The 26,717-nt window shown below is 38.6% G+C and overlaps 1 protein-coding gene across 1 annotated transcript; it reads left to right on the top strand.

Moving 5' to 3' along the window:
- Positions 1-246: 246 nt before the first annotated feature.
- LOC118847832 (sulfotransferase 1C2-like) lies at positions 247-23,909 on the top strand. Its single transcript, XM_036756473.1, has 8 exons — positions 247-276; positions 927-1,142; positions 4,930-5,055; positions 7,688-7,785; positions 10,546-10,672; positions 22,489-22,583; positions 23,020-23,200; positions 23,429-23,909. The coding sequence occupies exons 2-8, from the start codon at positions 974-976 to the stop codon at positions 23,539-23,541; spliced, it is 909 nt and encodes a 302-aa protein (XP_036612368.1). The 5' UTR covers positions 247-276; positions 927-973; the 3' UTR covers positions 23,542-23,909.
- The last annotated feature ends 2,808 nt before the right edge of the window (positions 23,910-26,717 follow it).

Raw genomic sequence — 26,717 nt, 5'->3', positions numbered from 1 at the left:
ATTCAGTGTCTTTCTTGCTTAGGGCCCATGCTACCACAGTTATGTTAGAATTCTAGCATGGAGCATATCTGTAGCTACCACATCTTATGCTAGAAATCTGGCTGGAGGGGCATCCTGGGTAACAATCAGAGGCAGCCTGAGTCCTGGGGTAGTTTGGCCTCTTGGAATTGCCGTACAAGGAAATACCTCCACACCTCTCCTGGAACGTCCTCTGTTCTCATTAAATTATAACTATTACACAGTAACCTAAGTCCTGTTTTCCCTTAGTATTAAAAGGTAAGACAGGCAAAGTAAAATAGACTGTATGTATTTTGTATTAACTTGTACTATAATACGATAGGAGCTAAGAAAGTAAATTAACTGAATCTGGTGGGGCTATGTGTTTGTTGGGAACTAGTCTGACTTATAGTGGCAGAACTGGGACTTTGAGGACCATGGACTATATTTTCCTAAAGGCCCAGAGCCCATAGTAAGACCTTCCTCTCCTCTCTATCCCTTTTCAATCTCTTCTTCCATCTACTCCCCTAAAATACCCATGCACACAGCCTAGTATCTCCTGAGGTCTCCAAGTCTTTCTCTGCTCCCCTTCAAGTGACTATGTTTCCTCACCAGAGCCTGTCCACCCATCCCCTGCCAGGCCTCCTCCAATTCCATCGTGGTTCCCTCCCTGTCTCCACCAATTCCCAACAGCAGCAGACAGCCTTTCCTCTAGGGTCCTCCACATTCTGGCCAAACCTAACCATTCACTTCTATGCAACAGTAGAAAGTTGAGGGAAAGAAGTCACCACCGGAATGGAGGCCTGGGGACTATAGTCTAATAATAACAGCTTACATTTGTATAAAGGCTTAGACTGCGAATCCCTGAACTCTGACCTTAGATAATAACAATCAACACACACACACACACTGTCATCCTTTCTTCATAGTTTCAGCATCTCTTCCAGCCTATGATAAAGATCCCGTGAAAGAGAGTATGGCCCAGGAAGCCAAAAGACCACTGCTCTCAGAGGGAAGGAAACGTGCGCCATTAGGAGAAGTGGAGGGGATCTTCCTGCCAAGTACAACAGTGAATAACTGGGACCAAATACAGAAATTCAAGGCCAAGGATGACGATCTTCTCATCTGTACCTATCCTAAGTCAGGTGAGTGTGTTTAGAAAGATCTGAAGTTCCTCTTCATAATAATAATTGCTAGTGCTTTATATAATAATAATAATGTGCATATTATAATTGCTCCATATTATATTAATATAACAATGTTATCAATATAAGTTGATATATTAATATATTTTAATAAAATATAATTATTATATGTAATAATTATTTTATAGTGCTTTGAGATTTTCAAAGCACTTTACAAATATATATCATTTCATTTTATCCTCACAACAACCTTGTAGGTAAGATAGGTGCCATTATTATCCCCATTTACAGATGAGGAAACTGAGACTGAGAGACTAAGTGATCTACCTAGGATCACACAGATAAGGGTCTGATGCAGGATTTGAATTCAAGTCTTCCTTAGTCCAGCTCCAGCACTTTATCTTTCTCCCATCTAGCTGCCTTGAATGAGGGAAGGAAGGATCTATAATAATAATAATAACTAAGATTTATATAGCATTTTGTTTTATAGAGCACTTTGTATACATACTACATGTGTATATATATACATGTATATTAACATATATATTAACATATAGATATAATCTCACTTGAGCCTCACAACTCTGTGAGGTAGATGCTCTTATCATCCCCATTTCATATATTAGGAAACTGGATTTAAGTGACTTGACCAGGTTCACACAATGAGTTAACGTCTGAGACAGATTTCGATCTCAAATCTTCCTGACTCCAGGGCCAGCATTCTACGCACCATACCACCTAGGTGCCTCTTCATGATTTCATTCATGAGAGTACTCCTTCTGCCAAAGTAGAACATAGGCTTCCTATAACTTAGTATCCTCAAGTTACTGCGGCCAGAAAAGTTCATCACTGTGAAGTCAACCCAGTGATGGGGTCCTCTGAACTTTAACTAGGGCTGGTCCTCAGGGAACAAATATATACATGCCATCCCTAAGCTGGTATTCTCAGACTTTCCATTTTGGTGGGACCTTTCAGAGTTGTGACTTAGGAATTCTAATGCTTGTGGTAAGGAAGAAGAAACCTAAAGAAAGGTCCATCAAGAAAACAAAGCAAGAAAGGATGAGGCCAGGGTGTGCCAGCTTTCCTATCAGCAACTCATGGCTGGATGCAGTCATGCCAGGGGAAGAGCAACTGAATCTATACTGTGCCCTCCACAGAATATCCAATGACCCTGGATTCACCCCCACTCCAACCTTGGCACAATTTTTCCTAAAAAGGGATATGGTGAAGGTAGCATGGCATTTGTCTTCTTTGAACATAGGATGTAGTGAAAATGTGCAGCAGACATGATAACTAAGTTACCATTAACCTTAAGAGACAGGTCAAGCCTCTGGTGTGTGTGGAGGGGAGGGTGGCTCAACAAGATAAGGGAATGGGGACAGTTAATGATAATAAAGGATGCCTCTTAATTTGTGCCCCAAGTCCTCAGCCTCTCATTTCCCCCTCAATGTATGTCAGGCACTCCAACCTGGGGCACCCTTGTTATCAGGCCAGTGTACTTACAAAAAGCCTAGACCACAAGGTGATAAGCCTATAAATTCTGAAGTAGAATCTGTAGGGGAGTTAACTTATAAAGTACAGGTGAATGACTATCAGAGCTTAAGTTTCCTGAGGTTTTGCCTCCAAAATGCTTAGCTGTAAGATTTGGATATAAATTATAGTATTTTTAATGTGCTTTAGAATGGAGGAGTATAAAAAAATTAGTTTTAGGTGTATTCAGAGCAGAATTAAGGCCAAGGAGGAAGAAACTATCTCATATTAGAAAAGTGATTTGGGAAGCAAAAGGGGAATGTCCCTAGTTGTTTTCACTTCTGACTCCAGTAACTAAATTACCTATAACAACCCTATTCACTAAGAAGGCCCCTGTAAATTTCAGCATCTGAGACATATTTCTCCTTGCCTTTTCCTAGTTCTGACTCTGTCCTAGTCTGACTCTGTCTTACTCTGTCTCAAGACATCAGAGGATGACTTTAGTAGAGGTGTCTATTCAAGAAAAATCTGCCGGACCTGGAATTAGGAGGTCTGGGTTGGACCAGGGACAAGGAACAACTTCATATAGAAAGAGGTCCAGAAGTAAGCCTGGGTAATAAGGCTAAAAGGGGCCTTTTCAGAGAGCGGGGGAGAGACTTTTAGCACATCTTCTGAGAGTAGGGATGAATATACCCCATGAGAGCTCATTGTGATGACAGAGGCCATCTCCTTGGTGGATCTTGGGGAATACTCTGATTATTTATTGCTCATTTATACCACACTGGCTATAAGTGATAAAGTTTCAAACATGTATGATTTGATGGGCTCAAGCTATCACAGAAATGTGCCTTTGTACTGTACTCTATAAAAAGAGGGCAAGTAATGAGGCCCTGGTCTGCCTCGAAGAGTATGTTGGGTTTGGATACATAGCCCTCTAGACAGACTGTAGGCTTGGAGTTGACATATGGAGAGAGAAACCCAGAGCAGAGTTAATTGGGACCCTGACAAGGAGATGGCCTCAGTCATGAGGGAGTGGTTATTTCATCTGTAAAATACAGATAATAATAGCACCTGCCTCCCAGGGTTGTTATGAGTATCAAACAAGAAAATATATGTAAAGCTCTATATAAATGCCAACTAGCATTTTTATTATAGTGGCCATACCTTCCAGAGATATAATCAAAGTCCCAAAACTCTCATCTTCTAGCCTGTTACTTATTTCTGATCACTCCCACACTTACAAAGCCTCAGCGTCCTTATCTGAGAAATAAGAATACTGAGATTTACCCTTCCATCCTCATGGGATTGTTTGTAAGAAAACACTTTATCCTCAGCAATGCAAGGACCTAAAACAACTCCAAAAGACTTGTGATGTAAAACGCCATCCACATCCAGAGAAAGAACTTTGGAGTCTGAATGCAGATCCAAGCAGACTATTTGCTCTCTTTTTCTTGTTTTGTTCTGTTTTGTTTTGTTTTTTCTTTCTCATAGTTCCTCCCATTCATTCTAATTCTTCTATACAACATGACTAATGTGAAAATACGCTTAATAAGAATGTATATATAGAACCTATATCAGATTGCATGCCATCTTGGAGAGGGGAAAAGGGAGGGAGGCGGAGAAAATTGAAAATTTCTGGAAGTGAATGTTGAAAACTAAAAATAAATAATTTTTTTAAAAAGAAAGCACTTTATCAAAGCCAAAATTGCTATATAAATATGAGTTGTTACAGTGTTCCTTTTGTATGGTTTGTCCAGTTTTCTCCCTCTAGTGATTATGACGTTCCTTGACCTCAAAAGGGGCAAAAAGGAATGTAGCATAATTCAGTAGAAAGAGGTTTGGAGAATTCTGGGTTCAAATCCCTGTTCTTACTACCTATAAGACTTTGGGTGAACGGTTTCGATTCTTAGAACCCCACAGTTTTCATTTGTAAAATGAGGGGTTTGAATTCAATAGCTAAGCTCCCTTCCGGATCTACATCTATGGTCTACAGTGGTTTTATATGCCTCAATAAGTTCATAAGTCAGTCACCCTTCCTAAAAGTACACCTACTTCCCTACCCCAAGCTGAAAGATTCCAGAAGCTTTGAATTCTCTTCTACTTCTAAAATGGTGGGTCTATCACATCATTTCCAGTGGAATTTCAGTCATTTCCTAGAAACAAAGGGAAGAATATCTATCTACCATGGATAATAGAGTTATGCACTGAGGATGATATATCTAGTGTATCAGGATCTGCTCTAAGACAAACAGGGACAGTAGTTAATATGGTGCTTCCATGTGCTCTCTGCTTCTAATCTTTTCTACCTGGGAATCAGGAACAACATGGATTCAGGAAATTGTGGACATGATTGAACAGAATGGAGATGTGGAAAAGTGTCGACGATCAGTCATTCACCTCCGGCATCCTTTCATCGAGTGGGCACGTTCACCTCAATCTTCTGGTAGGCACTTTTCTCTCTCTTTACTCATGCTCCTTCCCTGTGATCATTATGGAGTCTTAATCACAATGATAAACACCACAAATTAGGATATGTATTTGTGTGTGCCTGCTATAATTTTCCATATACACACTTGCCCTCATCAGGTAGAACCTTTTTGCTCCAAGTAGCAGTCCCTAAGATGGCTAAGACTTAGAAATGACTACTTTCCCAATAGAACACATATAACAAGCTTCTTACTGAAAAGTTTACCATAGAACTCTTTGCTCACCTTTCTCAGCTCATATCCTGTCTTCTGCAGAAGGTCTTTCCTGGTTCCCCCACCTTATAGTAACTAACCCTGAATTTACCTCCTATCTACTCTATATATAGCTATTAGACGTTCCTAGTTATTTACATAGCACCTCCTCCACTGGGGCAGCTAGGTTGCTAAGTGGATGGAATGGTGGTACTAGTGGCAGGAAAACCTGAGTTTAAATCCAACCTCAGACATTTACTAGTTGTGTGACCCTGGGCAAGTCATTCAACCTGTTTGCATACAAAAGCCTCTCCTGGATCATCACCTTGTCAAGTTCAATGAAACTATGAGCTACGCCATACAGGGTTACCCAAGATGGACAGGTCATAGGGGAGAGCTCTGACAAAAAAAAAAGTGATCCACTGGGGAAGAAAATGATAAGCCACTCCAGTATCTTGACCAAGAAAACCCTATGGAAAAAATAGTCCATGAAGAGGCAGACATGATTGAAAGACTAAACAGCAAATTTCCCCATTAGACTGCAAGCTCCTTGAGAGCAGAGACTATATTTGCCTTTATATCTCCAGAGCTTAGCTCGGTGTTTGGCACAGAGTAATGACTTAATAAAAAATTTTGATTGATTGATTGATTGACTGATTGACTGTTCTCCTGCCTCCCTTGGACTACCCTACCTTGTCTTTTGTAGATCTCCTGGTACCTGCTGGCTCAGACTGTTGTCCACCTGCTTCATAATTCAGTACTTCTGTATTCATCCTTCTTGTCTATCGATATAGTTTCTAACTAATTGCTTTTTCTGATCCCCAGAATGCATATATGCCCTGATTTTGAATCTAAAGTCTGAGTTATACTCTAATAATACCCCAGTCTTCCTCTCTCTTCCTCTGCCCTGCTATATTTCCTGTGGGGTCAAGGATCAGACTTTTGTTTTCTTCTAACAATCTACCTTTGGTTTGTCTCCCACTACACTGGAATGAAAGGTCTCCAAGTAGGAAGAGAACACAAGGGAAAAGATATGGTTGAACAGGAATCCCATGTCCCCCAAAAGAAAAAAAAGCCATTAGAGCTGCTGAGAGGCATCAGAGTCAGAAAAGAAAACAGAGGACCAAGCCAGTAGAGCCATAAGGGAAGTCAGTCAGCACCAAAAACCAGGAATGCTGAGCCCTCCTTTCTCCTGCCTGTTCTTATCTATTCTTCCCTGACTACATCAAGTGCTGGGGTTGTGGTACTTGCAAAGGGTTATTTATGGAAGAAAGCTTTGATAAGTTCTACATTACATATAGCTACCATTGTAAATTATTTGTAGTTTCAGATAGTTGCAAATAATTATACTATTTCATTGTTCACATTAGGCACTGAAAAAAACACTTGTTGGTTGATTGGTTGCTGGCTCTCTCTCTTTTACAGCAGAAAATTCAAACACAAGAAAAGTGCAAGGATGGTGGGCAAGGACAGTTTAGCAGGCAAAGACAAAGTGAAAGACAGAAACGTATTGGCAATGCTGAAAATATGGAAGGTTAAAAAAAGGTCAGGCCATTAGATAGAAGAAACAGCAACAGGCAAGAAGATATAAACATTTTCCAAATTCCTAAAATCAGAAACAGTTCTCCTCTGATTTCCCCAAAGAGCTCTGTTCTTACAGAACTTCTTGTATTCTCCCTGGTATTGTGATTATTTCTGTATGTCTTATATCTCCTAATAGTCATAAATTCTTTAAGGGCTGGGGCTGTGTTTTATTCATTTTTGTATCATCCATAACACTTATGGTAGGCCCTAAACAGAATAAGTGCTCTTTAAATATTGTTGAATGAATGAACAGATATAGTGAAATAAAAGTAGAATACAAAATAAAAAAGAGAGTAACCTTGTTAGAGGGCAAGGGGGAACCAGACCTAAAATTTTATTTCTATAGGTGTCAGTGCATATTGCTTTGACTCTGTCAATTACAGTCTTAGAGTTCCCTGGTACAGAAATTACTAACTTGCCCAGGGTCACATAGTTGGTATGGACCAAAGGTGAGACAAGAACACTGCTCTGATTGACTGAAGCCATGTCTCTGGTCACTATGACATGCTGACTCTCAGCAAAACACTCATTACAATCATTGGTCTGATGCAGTTGAATCTTGCTTGGAAACTGAGGGGATCTCCCCAAGATTGCAATATTTCATTGCCCTAAAGAAAAAGGAGATACTAAACAGTTCTTCTTTCCAATCTATAACAATTCTTTCATAGAGAAAGCTTCCAAAAATATATGGAGAAAGTAGAGATTTTGGACAACGGGAGATGTTCAATAAGACTTTCTCTAAAGAAGCCTCCTTGGATGATTAAACTATCTGCTTAGTTTATCTGGTATACTCTTATTCTAAATTATTTCCAGGTGTGGACCAAGCCAATGCAATGCCCTCTCCTCGGATACTGAAGACACACCTTCCCACCCAACTATTGCCTCCATCTTTCTGGGATAGCACCTGTAAGGTAAGCAGAAACTATTATGCAGGGTGATCTAAAAGCATAGTCCAGTTCATTTAGGTGATGAAGGATATGTTAAATAAATCTTATAAAGAGCATCTATCCCAGTGTCAATTCTGCACTACCCCCCACCAAAAAAAAACTGTTAAGTTTTTGACAGCAAATTGCTACTGTCCATGACCTATCAACATGGCCAAGAGTATAAGACCCACTGGCATAATAAAAAGATTACCACAATCTCTAAGTTCAGAATTTTATTGAGCAGCCCCATTTCACCAATAGCCATGGCAAAGGAGATGACAGCATGTCAGCTAGCTCACAGAAGAAAGCCTACTATATAGACAGAGTCATATAGACTAAAGCATCAGCCTCCTACATACGCAGAGTATTTACTCCTTAGCTCTTTTTTCCCTCTATCCTTCAAATCCCTCCTCTGGCAAATCATTTAAAACTCCTGTTTCTCATTTTCCTCATCTGTAAAATAAAAGTTAGACTAGATGGTTTCTGAGGTCCCTTCCAATCTAGCTCCATGACCAATGCTTCAAAATAGCTTCAAAAGCTTCAGAATTTCAATGTGCTCAAGAAACTTCAGCAATATGAGTCTACCATAAAAAAAATCTGGAAATTTCAGTGAACTATAGGCTCAATATAAATTATCAATGTGACAAGGTAGTCAAAAAGCTAATGATATCCTTGTTGTTCTTCAGTCATTTCAGTCATTTTTGACTCTTTGTGACCCCATTTGGAGGTTTTTTGTTTTGGGTTTTTTGTTTATTTATTTTTTATTTTCAGTTTACAACACTCAGTTCCACAAGTTTTTGAGTTCCAAATTTTCTCTCCTTCTCTCTCTCTCCCCACTCCCTACCCAAGATGGCATGTAATCTAATATAGGTTCTACCTATACCTTCACATTAAACTTATTTTCACAATAGTCAAGTTGTAAAGAAGAATTGTAATAAATGGAATGAACCACGAGAAAGAAGAAACAAAACCAAAAGAAAAAAAGAGAGAGCAAATAGTGTGCTTCAATCTGCATTCAGATTCTGTAATTCTTTCTCTGGATGTAGATAGCTTTTTCCATCATGAGTCTTAGCACAATCTTAGAACCTTGCATTGCTGAGAAGAGCCAAGCCTATCAAAATTAGTCATCACTGATACCATGTATCTGTAATCATGTATAATGTTCTCTTGTTTCTGTTCCCCTCACTCAGCATCAGATCATATAAGTCTTTCCAGGTTATTATGAAGTCCGTCTGCTCATCCTTTCTTATAGCACAGTAGTATTCCATTACATTCATATACCACAACTTGTTCAGCCATTCCCCAATTGATGGGTATCCCCTTGATTTCCAATTCTTTGCTACCACAAAAAGAGCTGCTATAAATATATTTGTACGTAGGTGTCCTTTTCCCACTTATATGATTAGAGGTTTTAATGGCAAAGATACTAGAGAAGTTTTGCCATTTTCTTCTCCAGCTCATTCTATACATTGAGAAAGTTAGGCAAACATGGTTAAATGACTTGCCCAGGATCACAAAGTTAGTAAAGTCTGAGACCAGATTTGAACTCACAAAGATGAGTTGTCCTGACTCCAGATCCAGCACTCTATCCACCGTGCCACCTAGTTGCCCTTCACATACCCTAAAACAGTGAATTTTCCTGAGAAAGGTCTTAATTAAACTTCTAAAGTTTAAGATATTAAAAGATTGTGCTTTCTGTGTCAATGAAGAAAATCTGTTTACAATAAACCCAAATATGGTTTACCCCTTCTCATCTCAAAATAATCTTCCTTAATAAATGCCTTTCCCCCCACCTAGTCACCAAACTACCCCCTTTTGCTTTAAAATTCTGCTTTAAGATTCATTTTCTCCATTGTTCCTTCCTGAAATAACCCCTCTTGATTTCAGTTTCTTTGATATTCCCCTTAGTGTATCCTGTTTGTCAGTCGTGCATTAGAAAATGCTGAATTTGGTGTCAGAAGGCCACCCCTGACTCTGTCACTTAACTGTGACTTTGGACACGTCACTTGGATAACTCACTTAGCCTCAGTTTCCTCATTTGTAAAATGTTAGACTATACAACCTTGATGGTCCCTTCTAGCTCTAAATCTATGATCATATGACCTATACATACAAAGCTATAATTGGTTATGTCTATGTTTCTGTCATTTGTATTTAAAAACCATGTTCTGCCCTACGTTCTCCCATTAGGAAATGTGCCTGTTACTTCCCTTATGATTGTCATGGTGCTTACAACAGTGTAGGCATTTTCCCCTTCTGTAAAATGGAAGTATCCTCCTTGCCTCACTGGTATTTAATATGGAACTTCCCTTCCTCCTGTAAATTTCCATTCATCCCTGATCTGTAAAGTGGAACTTGTTCTTATGCCTGATCCCTCCCATATGTAATGTGGAGCTGCACTCTACCCCCTGCCCTCATCTGTAAAGTGGAAATTCCTATTTTGTTCTCATCTACCGGTAAAATCATCCAATATACTTGCCCCAATCCCACTTCCTCCCCTACCCAAGTGGATGGAATCTTAAATCTGTACCTACCCCTTCCATTGGTCTGTATTTATTGAGCAATCGTGGTGAATTTATATGCTGTTAACACTGACCTCTGCCTAACTCACAGTCCCAATAAAGTAAGGGAGCTGAAAAAAAAATCAAAAGGCAGCATAGGTCATAGCACATAATTGTTGCTGATGAATATACCAACCTGTGTAAAATTAATCTTTTCTATATATATTATACTCACTTTCCCAAGATCATTTATGTAGCTCGGAATGCGAAAGACTGCATGGTATCCTATTACCATTTCCAAAGGATGAGCCAGACACTCCCTGAACCAGGAACCTGGGAAGAATATTTTGAAAACTTCATGAATGGGAAAGGTCAGTGAATGCTTTAATGACTGTTTTTATTCCTACTCTGACTTGAGATAGACCTATATGATCACAACATTTTAGGTTATTCTCTAAAACACAGTATAACACTGTTAATCATCTTTTGTCTCTGAGATAGAATCACATAGCTGGGAGACCCAATTTTACCATTCTAGCTACTGGAAGGATGAAAAGCTGTGCTAACCCAGTTTACTGGGTATGAATAATCTTGCTTGTATGGGTTACCCTTTGTCCTGCAGATCCCCTTTCCAATTGTGTACAAGGCACAAAATTTGGGATCCTGAAGTCGGAAAGAATTTCATAAGCCTTAGTCCAATCTCTAGCTAAAGACCAAATCCCCTTTACAACATCCCAGATAAGTGGTTATTTATCCTATATACAACATCAATCAATCAATATTTATTAAATGCATGCTATGTGCCAGGTACTGTCCTAAGTGCTGGGGATATGAAAAAAGGCAAAAGACAGTCCCTGTCCTCAAGGAGCTCACTATCTAATAGGGGAAACAAGAAACAATCAAATATATACAAAGAAGCCATATGCAGGATAAAACAGAAATAATTAACAGAGGAAAGGCACTAGAATTAAGAGGGGTTGGGAAAGACTTCTTATAGAAGATGAGGATTTGGTTGGGATTTCAGGGAAGCCAGGTAAGCCAGTAAATAAAGATAAAGGGGGAGAGCATTCCAGGCATAGAGAACAGCCAGAGAAAATCCCCAGAGGTAAGAAAATGGAGCATCTTGTTCATGGAACAGCAAGGACAGTGTTACTGGACTGAAGAACACGTGATAGGGAGTAAGTTGTAAGAATACTGGAAAGGTAGGAGGGGACTAAGTTATAAAGAGCTTTGAACATCAAACAGTGGATTTTGTATTTGATTCTTCAGGTGACAGAGAGCCGTTGGAGTTTATTGACTAAAGGGGTGACGTGTACACAACCAATAAGCTAGTCAGTCAACAAGCATTCAACTAGCATGGTGCTGAGTGCAAAGGATACAAAGAAAGACCAAAAAAAAAATCACAGCTCTCAAGGAGCCCACAGTTTAATAGAGGACACAAAATGCAAACAACTATGTACAAATAAGATATATACAGGATAAATTTGGAATAGTCTTAGAGGGAGGGCACTAAGATAAGGAAGACTGGGAAAGGTTTCTTGTAGATGATGGGACTTTAGCTGAAGCTTGAAGGAAGCCAGAAAAGCCAGGAGGTAAGGATAATAAGAAAGATAATTCCAGATGTGGAGGACAGCCAGTGAAAATTCGCAGTTTAGAACACAAAGAAATAAATAAAAAGTATAAAATTAATAAACATGTCAAATTTAAAACTGATCTTGTAACTTCTACCCATTGCTCCTAATTCTCACCACTGGGACCAAGAAGAACAAGTCTTTTCTTCTTCATGTGATAATCCTTCAAATAGTTTTATCTCCTCCTCCCTTAAGACTTCTCTTCAAGTAAAACATCCCTAGTTCCTTCAACCAGTGTTTAAATAGCATGATCTCAAAGCCCTTTGCTATCCTAGCTAACATCTTCTCTAAATCTCTCTTCTCTTCTTGCTCCTGCTCCCAAGCATTTCATCTGTCATATGAGTAAATCCTGCTAAAATTACTCATTATTGCTTTATGCATTACTGATCTATGCGGTTCTTTGAAAAGATTTCCTAGTCTCTGAAGGCAATATAACAAAAATATCCTAGGGTTTTTCCAGGAACCAAAAGACAAGCTCATCAGCTCATAGTCTACAAACTACTTTCTCTTACTTAGAAAAAAATCAATGAAGTATTTGCTCTTTGGCAGTCCTGTAGTACCTCTCTCAAAGAGCACTGATGGCCGTTAAGTAACTGCAGAGAGTGGTTCTTTCAATACCCAAGGATGATGTTCATCTTGTCCTTCTGACTATAATTCACCTAGAGCAGCTAGGTGTGCTCTTCCTTCCTCCACAGTTATCTAGGGTATCAACCACCCATGAGCTATTATTGTTCTGTCCCCTCCAATTCAAAATTCATTCTCCTTGGCAAAGCAAAGGCAAAATGAGTTGAACCACTCTGCTGTCTGTCTTGCATCATCATCATCATCCATATAACCCAAGCTTTGATCCTATCCCTTCTTTGATCATCCTCTTTTGCCCAATAGATTTTTTAAAACTATTCTTTGTGTGGTAGCACTACCGACACTACTCCTCCATTACCTGTCCTTGCTTCCATCTCTACACATATCTTTTAAAAAATTAAGTTGGTTAGTGAGTCTCCTTTACAGCCACATTTCTCCCTCTCCCTCTCCGTCTCCCTGTCTCCCTGTCTCCCTCTCTCATTGTCTCTCTCCCTCTCTCTCTCTCTCTCTCTCTCTCTCTCTCTCTCTCTCTCTCTCTCTCTCTCTCTCATAAACCCTGGCATTAACCTAGTCTAATATTTGATCCTCTATCCTATATTGCTGCTCTACCTCTCTAGTCAGTCACAACAGTCAACTACAAGTTCCAAACAAGGTAATTGACAAGGTAAGTGTATATCAATATTTCCTCAGCAGTATGATACCATCAGCCTAGGCTGAACACACTGTGTTAATTAGTATGTTTCCCTAAAGAATACTTTGACTACTAACCTAATTTGTCAGCCAAAACAATCAAGAACAAAGGAATTTTTTTTGTTTCTGTGTGTGTGTGTGTGTGTGTGTGTGTGTGTGTGTGTGTGTGTGAAAATCACTTTCCCCAAATGAAAAGGCAGGTTCTGACTCATCAGTGCCCCAATACCTTTGATAATAAACAGACAGGAAACTAGGCAGTTGAAAAGGATATTCAGTATGCCTCCCTTTATATACATAGATGCCCTTACTAGACAGAACAGTGCTGGAGCTGGAGTTAGGAAGACCTGAATTCCCAGACCTACCTCAAATACTTACTAATGGTATGACCGTGAGCCAATCACTTAACTTCTCCCAGTCTCAATTTCTAAATCTGTAAAATGGGGATAATAGTGCTGCTTACCTCAAAGGGTTTTTATAAAGATCAAATGAGGTAACATATATAAATTGCTAGTCATTTTTATTTTTATTCCCAATAGGACATGTGTTTTGAGGTTGTATTCTACTTTTTCTACAAGGGTGATGAACTGAACCAAATTATCCTGGCAGGTCACCCTTTCACCACACATTGTTCTCTTTGGATAACTCCCCTTTTTCCTCCATATCAGAAGTGTTCCTCATGTGTTCAAAATGACTCTTAAGAATTTTCCCTTGTTCTTCAGTTGACTGTCCATCAGATCCTAGCTGTCCTCTTTCTGAACCCTTTGAAATTTGCTCTCTCAAAGTCAAAGATTCATGTCAGGTTGTACCTAACTTTCTTCCCTCATACAGATTGTAAGCTGGAGAGATCACTGCCTTATATGGCTTCCATCAATTCTACCCAAACACCCTCATTAGTAGGAAGCAAATCCAGATAAGGATTTCTCTTTGTGGATTTCTAAACCTTTTGAAGGGTGAAATTACCATTAAATTAAGATAACAAATCATTAGCTGACCTGCTTTCAGATTCAGCAGACTAAAGTCCTCCATTTCTACAGTTATCATGCCTCTGTACCTAGACAGTGATCAGTTTCCTGAGCTCTTCATCTATTGACTCTTTTTATCCAGATAGTCTATAGTATCCCCTGATGCTTACATTGATCTTCACCCAAATGCTCTCCACTCCCCTTCCCACTCTTGTCCCTGGACTTACTTACATGATTATATTTACTTAAGATGCCATGTTTAAGGCATTCCCTTGAACCATCAGTGCAGTAACCATGATAAAATAGGTAATTCACTTAGTCTGGTCTAACCTTGCATAATGCATCTTTGAATTTTGCTAGGAACTGAAATCAAGCTCCCTCTCACCACCCAATGGGCGAGTGGAATATACGTTTCCAATTTTACATGTGTATAAACTTTATATATATATATGTGTGTGTGTGTGTGTGTGTGTGTATGCATGTATGTATACATACATATATATACACATACATACACATATGTATATACATATATGTATTTATCTATTGCTCTATTTAGCAAAATCCCTAGATAAAAAATTGGCTTCTTAAACATACTATTTCCAACTATAATAGTGTTCTATGTAGCCTTTCTTGATAAGAATTGAGTTATTTTCCAGAACATTTATGGTCACTGGCATAAATACAGAAATTAAAACATAATAAATTGTTTTCTGTTTCAGAAGAGTAAACACTGTGTATAGAGAGAAGGTACTTTTCAAAGTTGTCACAAAATAATGGAGGTTATTGGATTATCTAAGATATTTACCCTTTGCCAAATTTAATTTAAAAGCTAAATCATTTCAGATAATACAATTACAAAATGTGAAAACTTCTCTTCAATAAATTTGTTTAATTTGAATATGAGAAACCAATTGCTTTAAATTTAATAACACATTTCCTCTCCGTCTTATACTACACATGATCCAGAATGTGAATTATGAACTCCAGAAAGCTGTTGGTACCAGTCCTTTGGTAATCATAGTATTATAATAGGATTTTTCCCCCTATGGCATATTCTAATATAATTCTAAATTTCCCAATTTGACAGCTCATACCATGTGGAAAATTTTACCTAATCTCATTCTTAAATCTTCAGTTGGAAATTTCATTTTACAACTCTTTGTTATGTCCCAGTGCTGTCTTGAATCGATAATTTCATGCTAACTGTGACTACTTGAATATTCATAAACTTTTTCCAAATGCTTGATCAATTCTTGCTCTATTTTTCAAATCTTCATGTCTTGGTTGACTATTAAGAAGCAGCTGTGGTATATATGGTAGGGAGAACTCTGGATTTGGAGTCTGAAGAACCTCAATGGACTGATTCGCTACCTCATCTTGAGCAAGTCATTCAGTTTCTCTGGTGTTATTTATTGCCCTATCTCTAAAATGAGAATCAACACTTGTACTCTAGTTGTTTGCATGTTGTCTCCCCCACCCCATTAGACTGTGAGCTTCTTCAGAGCAGGGGCTATCTTTTTGCCTTTCCTAGTATCCTTAGGTAGCACAGTGCCTGGCATATACCAGCAGGTCCCTAAAAAAGGCTTATTGACTGGCTGGCAACATTGTTTCAAGGTAGTACTTTGTGAAAAACTATAAAAGACCAAATGAATTTACTGTTACTAGCCTCCCTCAACCCTCCCTCATTACTTCTCTCTGTCTCTGTCTTTCTCTCTGTTTCTCTGCCCATGTCTCTCTCCAATAACAAGAATATGTACAGAGAGGGGAGGGCAGATAACTTCCATTATTTTGTGACAACTTTGAAAAGTACCTTCTCTCTATATACAGTGTTTACTCTTCTGAAACAGAAGCAATTTATTATGCTTTAATTTCTGTATTTATGCTAGTGACCATAAATATTCTGGAAAAATAACTCAATTCTTATCAAGAAAGGCTACATAGAACACTATTATAGTTGGAAATAGTATGTTTAACAAGCCAATTTTTTTATTTAGGCATCTTGCTAAATAGAGCAATAGATAAATACATATATGTATATACATGTGTGTGTATACATACATATATAAATAAGTTTATACACATATAAAAATGGAAACATATATTCTACTAACCCATTGGGTGGTGAGAGAGAGCTTGATTTCAGTTCCTAGCAAAATTCAAAAATGCGTTATGCAAGGTTAGACCAGACTAAGTGAATTACCTATTTTATCATGGTTACTGCACTGATGGTTCAAGGAAATGCCTTAAACATGATATAACTAGATTTCAACAAGGCCTTTGGTAAGTCTTTCATGCTCTCCTAATGAACAAAGTAGAGAGATGCAGTTCCTAGACTTTTCAAGCATTAGGACTCCTTTTAACACCCAAACATTTTGTGGACCCCCACATGTGAGTCATAGCATTAGCATCCTTGGACTGAGTAAACACATGATGACAAAAATCACCTACAAGTTTAGTAACACTTTTCAATGAACATTTTTTTTAATTTTGTGTAAATATATTGTGTCAGTTTATTAATCACAGCAGTACTCAATAGATGTAAAAAAGTTTTATTTATATGTGTGTATGAATGTATATACACAGATATATATTTAGTAGACATTTATTTTGTTTGTAGAAGGTATGTTTGTTTATTTAGCATATTAAATCTTTTAATGAGATGGTTAGTGCATGTGTATATTGAGTTATGGACAGACCACTTGTTTCACTTCCCAAAGTCTTGTTGCCAAAGGTTGCCGGCCATTGGCCTAGATGAAAGTAGAAAGAGCCCAGGACTTAGAGAGTCTAGGACTTAGACAGTCCAGGATTCAAAGAGTCCTGAGCTCAAATACTGACTCAGACACTTACTAGCTCTCTGATCCTGGGCAAGTCACTTAGATTCTGTGTGTCTCAGTTACCTCACTTATAAAATTTTAAAAAATGAGGATTCAGTTGCCGTCTCTATGCTGATAATTATTAAATCTGTTTCTCCAGCCTTCATCTCTCTGCTAGCCTCCAGTCTCACATTTCCGACTGCCTATCAGACATCTCAAACTGGAAGTCCTACAGACATTTTAAACTCAACATGTCCAAAACTGAACTCACTATCTTTCTCCCAAAACTGTCCCCTCCTCCTATCTTCCCTAGTCGTGTTTAGGGTAATACCATTCTTCCAATCACTCAGGGTCAAAACCAAGGTGTCATCTCTGACTCTTCACTCTCCACCCATATCCAATCTATTGCCAAAGCCTGTCAATTTATATTCATAATAGCTTGTGCATACTTTTGTCCTCTGATGCTACCATCACCCTGGTGCAAGCCCTAATCACCTTATGACTGGACCAGTACAGTAGCCTATTGGCTGATCTCCCTTCCACAAATCTCTCCCTACTCCACTCCATCCATCATTCAACTGTCAAAGTGTTCTTCCGGAAGCATAGGACTAACCATGTCACACCCTACTCAATAAACTTTAACCGTTCTCTGTCACCTCTAGGATCAACTATAAAATCCTCTCTTTGGCCTTCAGAGCTCTTCAAAATTAACATCCCCTACCTTTTCATCTTCTTTCATCTTACACCCTTCCACACACTCTACAATCCATGACCTTCTTGCTCTTCATTGCACACAACACTCTGTCTCCTAATTCCAAGCATTTTCTTCATTTCTGGAATGTTCTCTCTCCTCATCTCCACCTCCTGGCTTCCCTGGCTCCCTTGAGATTAAATCTCAAGATAAAGTCCCAAATAAAATCCCACCTTCTACAAGAAGCCTTTCTTCATCCCCCTGAATCCAAGCACCTTATGTTGATTATTTCTAATATGTCCTATATGTAGATTGTACATTTTGTTTGCATGTTTTCATTAGACTGTAAGCTCCATGAAAGCAGGGACTCTCTTTTATCTTTCTTTGAATCCCCAGTGCTTAGGCCAATGCCTAACAAATAGTAGTCCTTAATGAACATTAATTTTGACTGCTAATAATAGTATCTACCTCCTAGGATTGCAGTGAGGATCAAACAAGTTAATATATACAAAGAGCTTCGCAAACCTTAAATCACTAAACACTAGCTATCATCATCGTCATTTTCATCTTCATCATCGTTAACTTTGAATGACCAAATTTGAATTTGAATGACCAAAGCTAAAGAATACTTGCTCACTAGTGGGTAATTATCAGCTGGAAAGTAAATTGGCTGCTAGATACCACAGGATATCAAAGGTTGGCACAGAGTCAGAAAAACCTGAGCTCAAATTTTGCCTCAAACCCTTACTGAGTGACCCTGAACAAGTCACTCAACTTCTGTCTTTCTCAGTTTTCTCATCTAAAAACAGGAATAATAATAATAACATATAATAACATAATAACACATGCCTACTAGGATTGTTGTGAGAATGAAATAAGATAATATATGTAAACACTCTGTAAATTATTAGAAAGTTTCCAGTGGAGGATCCCAAGGAGAGCTAATACATTGGATGGCAAAGTCATTATCCAAAAAGATCTCAAAAGACTAAGACAGTGGTCAGCTCTAATAGGACAAAATATAATAAGGGATAAATCCTACAATGTAATTGCAAGATCACTTAATCAAGAAGCATTTCTTAAGCACCCATTAAGTGTCAGGTACTATATTAGGCACAGAGAACAAGAAGAGCAAAAATGAAACAGTCCCTGCCCCCAAGGAACTTACATCCAGCTTGTACACACTTAAATGTTGACATATAGATGGATTGATCATATCCTCGGATCACAGCATGTGTAGACACCTAAGTAAATGCAAAATAGAGAGAGAGTAAATACAAAGTAATGGCAGGGAGGAGCAGACATGAAAGGCTGACACTTGAGTGGAGTTTTAAAGGAAATGAGGGATTCTTATTTCTCTTAGTGTGGAAGGTGAGGAGGGGGTGCATTCTAGCCTTGAAGTGCAAAGACAATGCAAACACACGTGAGTAAGAGATGGAATGCTGTGTATGAAGAACAGCAGATAGGCCACTTTGATGGGAAGATACAGTATCTGAAGAGAAATAAGAAGCCTGGATAGGGAGACTGGAGCCTGATCGTGAAGAGTTTGGAAAGCAACAGCAGATTTAACCTCTGAGCAGAAGAATTCCTGGTCAGAAATGTGTTTTAGGAATGTCACACTCTACGTAGAGAATAAAAAAAAAACTCCAGTGTTCCTTATCACCTCCAGGATCAAATGCAAATTCTTCTGTTTAGTATTCACAGTCCTTCCTAACCTACCTACACACACACCTTTCCAGTCTTCTTATACCTCATACCCTACGACTTCAATCTGGTGATACTCGCCTTATTGCTGTTCCACAAACAAGACACTCCATCTCCTACCTCTAGACATTTTCTGTGGTTGTCCCCCATGCCTGGGATGCTCTACCTTCTTATCTCCACCTCCTGACTTGCCCAGCTTTCTTCAAATCCCAACTAAAATCTTACCTTCTATAGGAAGTGTTTCTCAACCTCTCATAATTCTAGTGCCTTCCCTTCGTTAATTATTTCCTATTTATCCTGCACATACCTTGGCTGTGCATAATTGTTTTCTTGTTGTTCCCCCCCCCCATTAGATTGTGAGCTCCTCAAAAGCATGAACTTTCTTTGCATCCCTGACCTTAGCACAGTGCCTGAAACATAACAGGTGCTTAATAAATGCTTATGGACTGAGAGGTGAGAAATAGGAGGCAAGGAGACCAATTAGGAGGCTGCTACAACAGTCCAGACAAAACATAATAAAGGCCTGAAGTAGGGTGGTGGTCATATGAGTGGAGAAGAGGATGAATATGAAAGATGCTGTAGAGAACAAATAAACAAGTTTGAAAAGCAACCAGAAGTCGGAGATGAAAGAGAAAATAGTAGAGGACAACTCTGAGGTTGTCAACCTGAATGAATGAAAAGATAATGACTTAAACAGAAACAGGGAATCCTGGAAACAATGTGGTTTGTGGAGGAAAGATCATTTTTGATATGTTGGAATATCTATGGAATATCCAGTGGGAAATATTCAACTGGCTGTTGGTAATATAGAACTAAAGCTCAGGAGAAACTTTGAGACTGGAAAGATAGATCTAGGATTCATCTAGGTAGTGAAGGAAGCAGCCAAGCTCATCAAGGTAAGGCAAGAAGCATTTACTAAATGCTCACTGTGTGCCAGGGACTGTGCTAAGTATTAAAGATACAAATACAAACAAAAAGGAAGCTAGTCCCTGTCCCCAAGGAACTTATATTCTAATGAGAAAAGACAATACACAAAAGGGAAATGAAAAGTTGACAGAGCAAAGGGCATGTTGTAGAAGTATGGAAGGGGAATAAAGATTGGCCCACCAGGACCCTCTCACCTATGAGAGGAGGGAGTAGAAGGATGTTCCATGGTGAGAAGGCTGCCTGGGGTAAATGGATCATCAAGAGAGGGGTGTAGAGAGAAAGATTATAACTATGATATATTGACAGTTGGGAGGTGAGACAGATAATGATTCAGCTAAGGAAACTGAGGAAAATGTATTACTAGGTGCACACTACAGCATACAAGATACAAGAAAATATGCAAATCTTGTGTTCTTTTCTCCTATGACCACACTTTTTATTTTAATTCCTTCCTGAACAAAGTAATGAAAGCAGTTAAATTTTTGTATTGTTGCTTCGATTGTTTGCATATGTGTGTGTGTGTGATAAAAAGAATACCCCATAATAGAAAGGATTAAAAACCAATGTAGTAGATAATTATTACCCTACCCAGTTGTCTTCTTTTCCCTGTTTTACCTGGTTTCTGATTTAACTAGGTAGAATGGCATTTTCGATTGTTTTTCTGTCATGTCCAGCTCTTCATGACCCCATTTGTGATTTTCTTGGCAAAGATACTGGAGTGGTTTGCCATTTCCTTCTCCAGCTCATTTTACTGATGAGGAAAGTGAGACAAACAGGGCTAACTGATTTGCCCAGGATCATAGACCTAGGAAGTATCTGAGGCCAGATTTGGGCTCAGGAAAATGAGTCTGACTCCAGGCCAGGCACTTTATCTATTGTACCACCTAGCTGCCCTGAGTAGAATGGCATAGCGGATAAAATACTAGACTTGGAGTGAGGACTGGTTGATTGTTGTCCTTTACTCTCAAAGAGGACCAAAATGACATCACTATGCTAGAGTCAAGTTACAGTGTGTCTGACTTTGGCTGATAAGACAAAAAGGAGCTCGGAATGTTCTACCATAGGTCAGGCACAAATAGTCCATGTAAACATTTGGGGTGGATTCTCTAAATTTACGTATCTCCTGTTTCTTTTGAGATGCTTCAATTCTGGTTTGCTCATGGAGCACAGCACCTTTCCTAATGAGTGCACGCCACACTGTGCAGTCTTGTGCCAGTATCTCCCATGTCACACAAGCAATTCCAAAGTTCTTAAGAGAGACCTTCAGAGTGTCCCTGTATCACTTGGTCTGACCACCATGTTAGCACTTGCCCTCTGTGAGTTCTCCATAAAACAGTCTTTTTGGCAAGTGGGCATTTTGCATTCCAACAACATGGCTGGCCCATCAGAGTTGTGCTCACTGCATTAGAGTCCAGCAGTTTAGTTCAAGAAAGGACCTCAATGTCTGTTACCTTATCCCGCCAGATGATCTTCAAACTCTTCCTAAGACAACTCAAATGGAAGTGATTCAGTTTGCTGCCATGGCACTGGCAGACTGTCCAGGTTTCACAGGAAGACCTTATTGAATCCCACTCAAGACACTTCCCTGTGAGATTCAGAGCAAATCACTTACCATGTCTGAGGATCAGATTGCTCATTTGTAAAATGGGCATAATAATTGCCCCTACCTCAACCAGATTTATTGGATCATATAAACTAATGTATGTAAAGCACTTTTTCAAACCTTAAAGCTTGATAAAACTGTGAGCTATTCTTAATGACATACCTTCTAACCTGGTTTCATTCTCATTCACTGCTCTATTCTTGGTCTGTCTTTGTGCTTTGATCTTGTTCCTTCTTAACTTGATATCTCAATAGTACATTAGTCTATCCTCTGGCTTAGGCGGTTTACTCTCCTGCTTCCCCAGAGGAAGGTACGTGCTTGAGAACTAAAGTTCACTGCCTCCTAGCATCAACAGCATCAACTACTTGGTCAGGTCTCTGCTATCTTCAATTCAGGGCCCTTTTTCAATCTCTTATTGGCCCCTAGGAACCTCAGGTCGAGAATTAGGATCCCCAAGCGACCTAGGTTCACTTTGCGTGAGTGGCATACCATATCATGGCATAAAATAAGTAAGCATTGCTCATTAGAAGGTTATATACATCCTTGCTTAGGCTGTTATGTTTCCCTTATGTCTATTTCAGTGAGCTGTGGCCCCTGGTATGATCATGTTAAAGGATGGTGGAAGGCAAAAGAAAAACACCAAATTCTTTTTCTTTTTTATGAGGACATAAAAGAGGTGAGTGAGGAATTGAGAAGCACAGCTTCTTATTGAAGATTCTTGCTGAGGGGTCCTGAGAAGCAGAGCCAAATCATGTCTATACTCCTAATTAAGGGATAATAAAGGAGTGGATATGTGTGTTTCCCAGAAATTCATCAGGTCACACCTCAGACCTTATCCTTTTGGTCCTCTAGTCTTCTCTACTTCAACCAACATTTATTAAGCAGCTACTGTGTGTAATGCACTGTGCTATAGCCTGAGAGAGAAATCAAAAAAATGAAACCTAGTCCCTTTACTCAAAGGGTTCATAATCTTGTAAGGTCCATACAAAATTATCACTCTATTTCCCATCTATGCCTTTATCTATTAACACGTTGCCTCTACCACAGATATTTCTAAATCATGATTTTATTGTTGATCTTGGTCTCTCTAACATCATGTTATCCCACCACAGAATCCAAAGCGTGAAATTCAGAAGGTGATGAAGTTCATGGGAAAGAACCTGGATGAAATGATACTGAATAAAATTGTGGAGGAAACATCATTTGAAAAAATGAAAGAAAATCCCATGATAAACCGTTCTACAGTGCCCAAAACTGTTATGGACCAATCCATTTCCCCCTTCATGAGAAAGGGTGGGTATCTGGTTTATTTATCCACTTCTCCAGTCATCTCTTTAATTCACACATTCCTTCCTGCAAAAGATGTTAGGTTTTCATCAGTGATGAAATCATATATTCTGTATCTGTTTGTCACATGACTTGTGGTTGGTTCCAAAGTAAAAGTAATTCCTCTGGGACATCTTACTAGTTTACATAAACTGCAGGTGATACAACTAAAACTTTGGCTCTTCCTTTCTATAGGAATTGTTGGAGATTGGAAAAACCACTTCACTGTGGCTCAGAATGAGAAATTTAACGACGACTATAAGAAGAAGATGGAAGGAACCTCTCTTACCTTCCGCATGGAAATATGACAACAATGTGGATAATGATGATGATGATGTTGATGATGATGATAGTAGTAGTAATAATAACAATAATAGCTACATTTATATAGCACTTTCAGGTTTGCCAAGTGCTTTGCAAATTTTATCTCATTTCGCCCTCACAAATCCATTCTTAACAGCCGTCAAACAAAAGAACCTAAAAAAGCATGCTCTTAATGTATAATCTAGTGGTGGAATTGGTCTCCAATAATTACAGTGGTCATATAACACTGTTATTAAAAAGACTAATAATTAATGGTGCCTAGTGTGTCTGCCCTTATGAATGAACTTCACTTATTAGACTGAGCAAAGCACTGAAGCTTGGAAACCAGGAACTTCTTCTCATTCTTGCCCCAATATATTTGGTCAAGTCAATTATTATCTTTGTGCCTCAGCTTCCTAGCCTATGAAATAATGATATTATGAGTATAATTATGTACATATTAGTACAGGTACTAAATAAGACTGTCCATGAAATGAAAAAAAACCCATATGCTACACTGGTCCAATTTTAATCACATCCAAAAACCAGAAACTAAAATGTTCCTGAAGGGTTTATTAGTGTAATAGAAAGAATATTGGATTTTTACTCAAGAATATCAGAATCTTAATCCTAGCTCTATTATGTACTGCCTACATGACCTTGGGTAAGTCATTTAGTTATTTCAGTTTCCTCCTCTGTGAAATAAAGGGATAAAACTAGATGACTTCGGTGGTCTCTTTCAGATCAAAAAATCTTTTCATCCTAAGGCCCTGGTATAGTCATATAAATTTAAATTACAGAAATATTTTGCAAATTGGGATTAAAGAAGTCAGGGATTGAGGCAGGTGTGAGGCCTAATACCAGCCACACCATCAAGGCAGTCAGGGGTAGTGACATCCAGATGACAGAGGACACAGGACAAAACAGTTTACCCAATCCATCTTGAAGTGCCCAAGGAGAGTGACCCAAGCACGAAATCCCAAACCAAGAAGAATAAATTTAGTTAGGTTACTATAGAATGGATTCTATTATGTTTCCATCATTAAACTTCTCAGCTCAATCCAGAACTTCACAACTCAGTTCTATAAGACTACATAGGAAGTAAAGGTTTTATAAACACTCCTAAGTCATTTGTGTTCATGTTTATACTTTCACCTTTGTATAAGCCCACATACCTGAACTTACATTCCCTTTGGAAATATGTTGTCATCAATCCCACTGATTCATAACTTTCTCAATAAAATCTTCCAAACTTCTCTAATTTTATTTTTATGTAATGCTGTAGGTATGGATAATCAGATACCCAGCTATGTTGTGCTAATACTTTGCAATCTGATCAACTACCTACTAACCCACACTCCAAAATGTTTTATTTTGTTCACTGTGTATCTTCAGCACCTATCACAGTGCCTTGCATATAGTAAGCACTTAAAAATATTTGTTGAATTAAATGTTTGAAAGGTATGTGATTTGGGGAAATAAATCCTATTTCTTTGCTCCTCTCAAAGAATCCACTGTCACACTGACAACTTTAAGTATCAATTTATTCTGTATTTCTTGGAGAATTTTTCCTTGTATTTGTAATTCTGTAGTTTACTAGTTAAATATCTTGGTCAATTATACGTAAGATTTTGCCATGCTGGGGTCGTATGTCTTCTTTCTTCTTGCAGTGTATTATCTGATCTTGTGCATGCTGGAAACTTTTCCTTAATTATGTCCTCAAATCAAATAAACATTGTTTTCTTTTTCACTAGTTTCTGGAATTCTAGAACATCTAGTATTTATTCATAGTACTCCAAAATCAGACACTCATTTTGCATGTCAACTATTTCATTTTTCAGTTTCATTTTACATAATAAACTTCTTTTTCCATTCCACTGCTGTCTTCCTTTGTTTAATTTCACTTATTCCATTGATTTTATTTCCTTAGATATGATTTTACCATTTTCCTGGGCTGAGAAGGTGGATTTCTCACTGTCTTCATCCCCAGGCCAGGTGATGAATTCAATGGGGCAGGACTTAATACATAACATATAGGACTTAAGAATAGTAAACCTGGGGCAGCGAGGTGGCACAGAGAGTAGAGCATCAGGCCTGGAGTCAGGAGGACCTGAGTTCAAATCCAGCCTCAGACACTTGACACACTTACCAGCTGTGTGACCTTGGGCAAGTCACTTGACCCCAATTGCCCTGCCTTCCCCCCTCAAAAAAAAAAGAACAGGAAACCTGGGTGATTTTAACATGAGGAAGAAAATTCCTGTGGATTTTCTCTGTGATTCTAAAAATGCAAATTTATGAGATACAATAATATAAATCTTTATATTAAGACAGGGTCATTCTCTTCCCTCTGGCAGTTCTACTATGAGTAAAAGATGCTAGTTTGCTATATCTAATTGTGCTGAGTAAGTTCTGCAGCTTTATCTTTCCTTTGAGCAGAGGGTAAAGGTGAAGAAAGAATGTCCAGGCAGAGGACTAGGACCCTTCTCTAACCTTCTATTTCCACCTCCACCTCTGTAGTTTCTGACAGGCACTGGCAAGTGGGAGTGATTATGATTTACATGAAAGACATGTTGAGAAAATGTTACATCTAATAAAATAGACAGCCTTGGGCCAATTTTCTTATCCATGGCCATATTCTCCAACGTAGAAGCTTCCCTGCCACTGGCCAATTCCAATCCTATGAGACAGAAGTTCCTTCAAGCCAGTTAACTTGAATTCATCAAGGACAATGGATTGCTCTCTTACTATCCTTACTTATTTTGGATATCAACTCCCTAATAGTCATTTTTGTGCTGTCATTTCCAGTGTAAATGTCATTCTCTGCAGAGAAAACAGGATTGGATAAAGCATGGGCTTGGAATCTGGAAGACTCATCTTTCTGAGTTAAAATCTGGCCTCAGGCACTTACTAGCTATGTGACCCTGGGCAAGTCACTTAACCCTGTTTGCCTCAATTTCTTCATCTGTAAAATGAGCTGGAGAAGGAAATAACCAATCACTCCAGTATCTTTGCCAAGAAAACCCAAAATCGGGTCACAAAGAGTTGGACATGACTGAAAAATGGCTGAATAACAAAAACCAGGGACAGCTAGGTGGCACAATTAGATATAAGTTCAAATTCAGCCTCAGACACTAGTTGTGTGACCCTGAGCAAGTCATTTAACCTCATTTGCCTCAGTTTC

This window comes from Trichosurus vulpecula, chromosome 4, assembly GCF_011100635.1.
Source record: "Trichosurus vulpecula isolate mTriVul1 chromosome 4, mTriVul1.pri, whole genome shotgun sequence".
Classification (NCBI taxonomy): Eukaryota; Metazoa; Chordata; class Mammalia; order Diprotodontia; family Phalangeridae; genus Trichosurus; species Trichosurus vulpecula.
This window is presented reverse-complemented; position numbering and strand designations above follow the sequence as displayed.

Excerpts from the sequence above, each read along its gene's own strand:
- LOC118847832 (XM_036756473.1), top strand. The coding sequence starts at position 974 with ATGGCCCAGGAAGCCAAAAGACCACTGCTCTCAGAGGGAAGGAAACGT. Across the intron at positions 1,143-4,929 it reads CTGTACCTATCCTAAGTCAG|GAACAACATGGATTCAGGAA; the intron begins GTGAGTGTGTTT and ends CCTGGGAATCAG. Across the intron at positions 10,673-22,488 it reads AAACTTCATGAATGGGAAAG|TGAGCTGTGGCCCCTGGTAT; the intron begins GTCAGTGAATGC and ends TGTCTATTTCAG.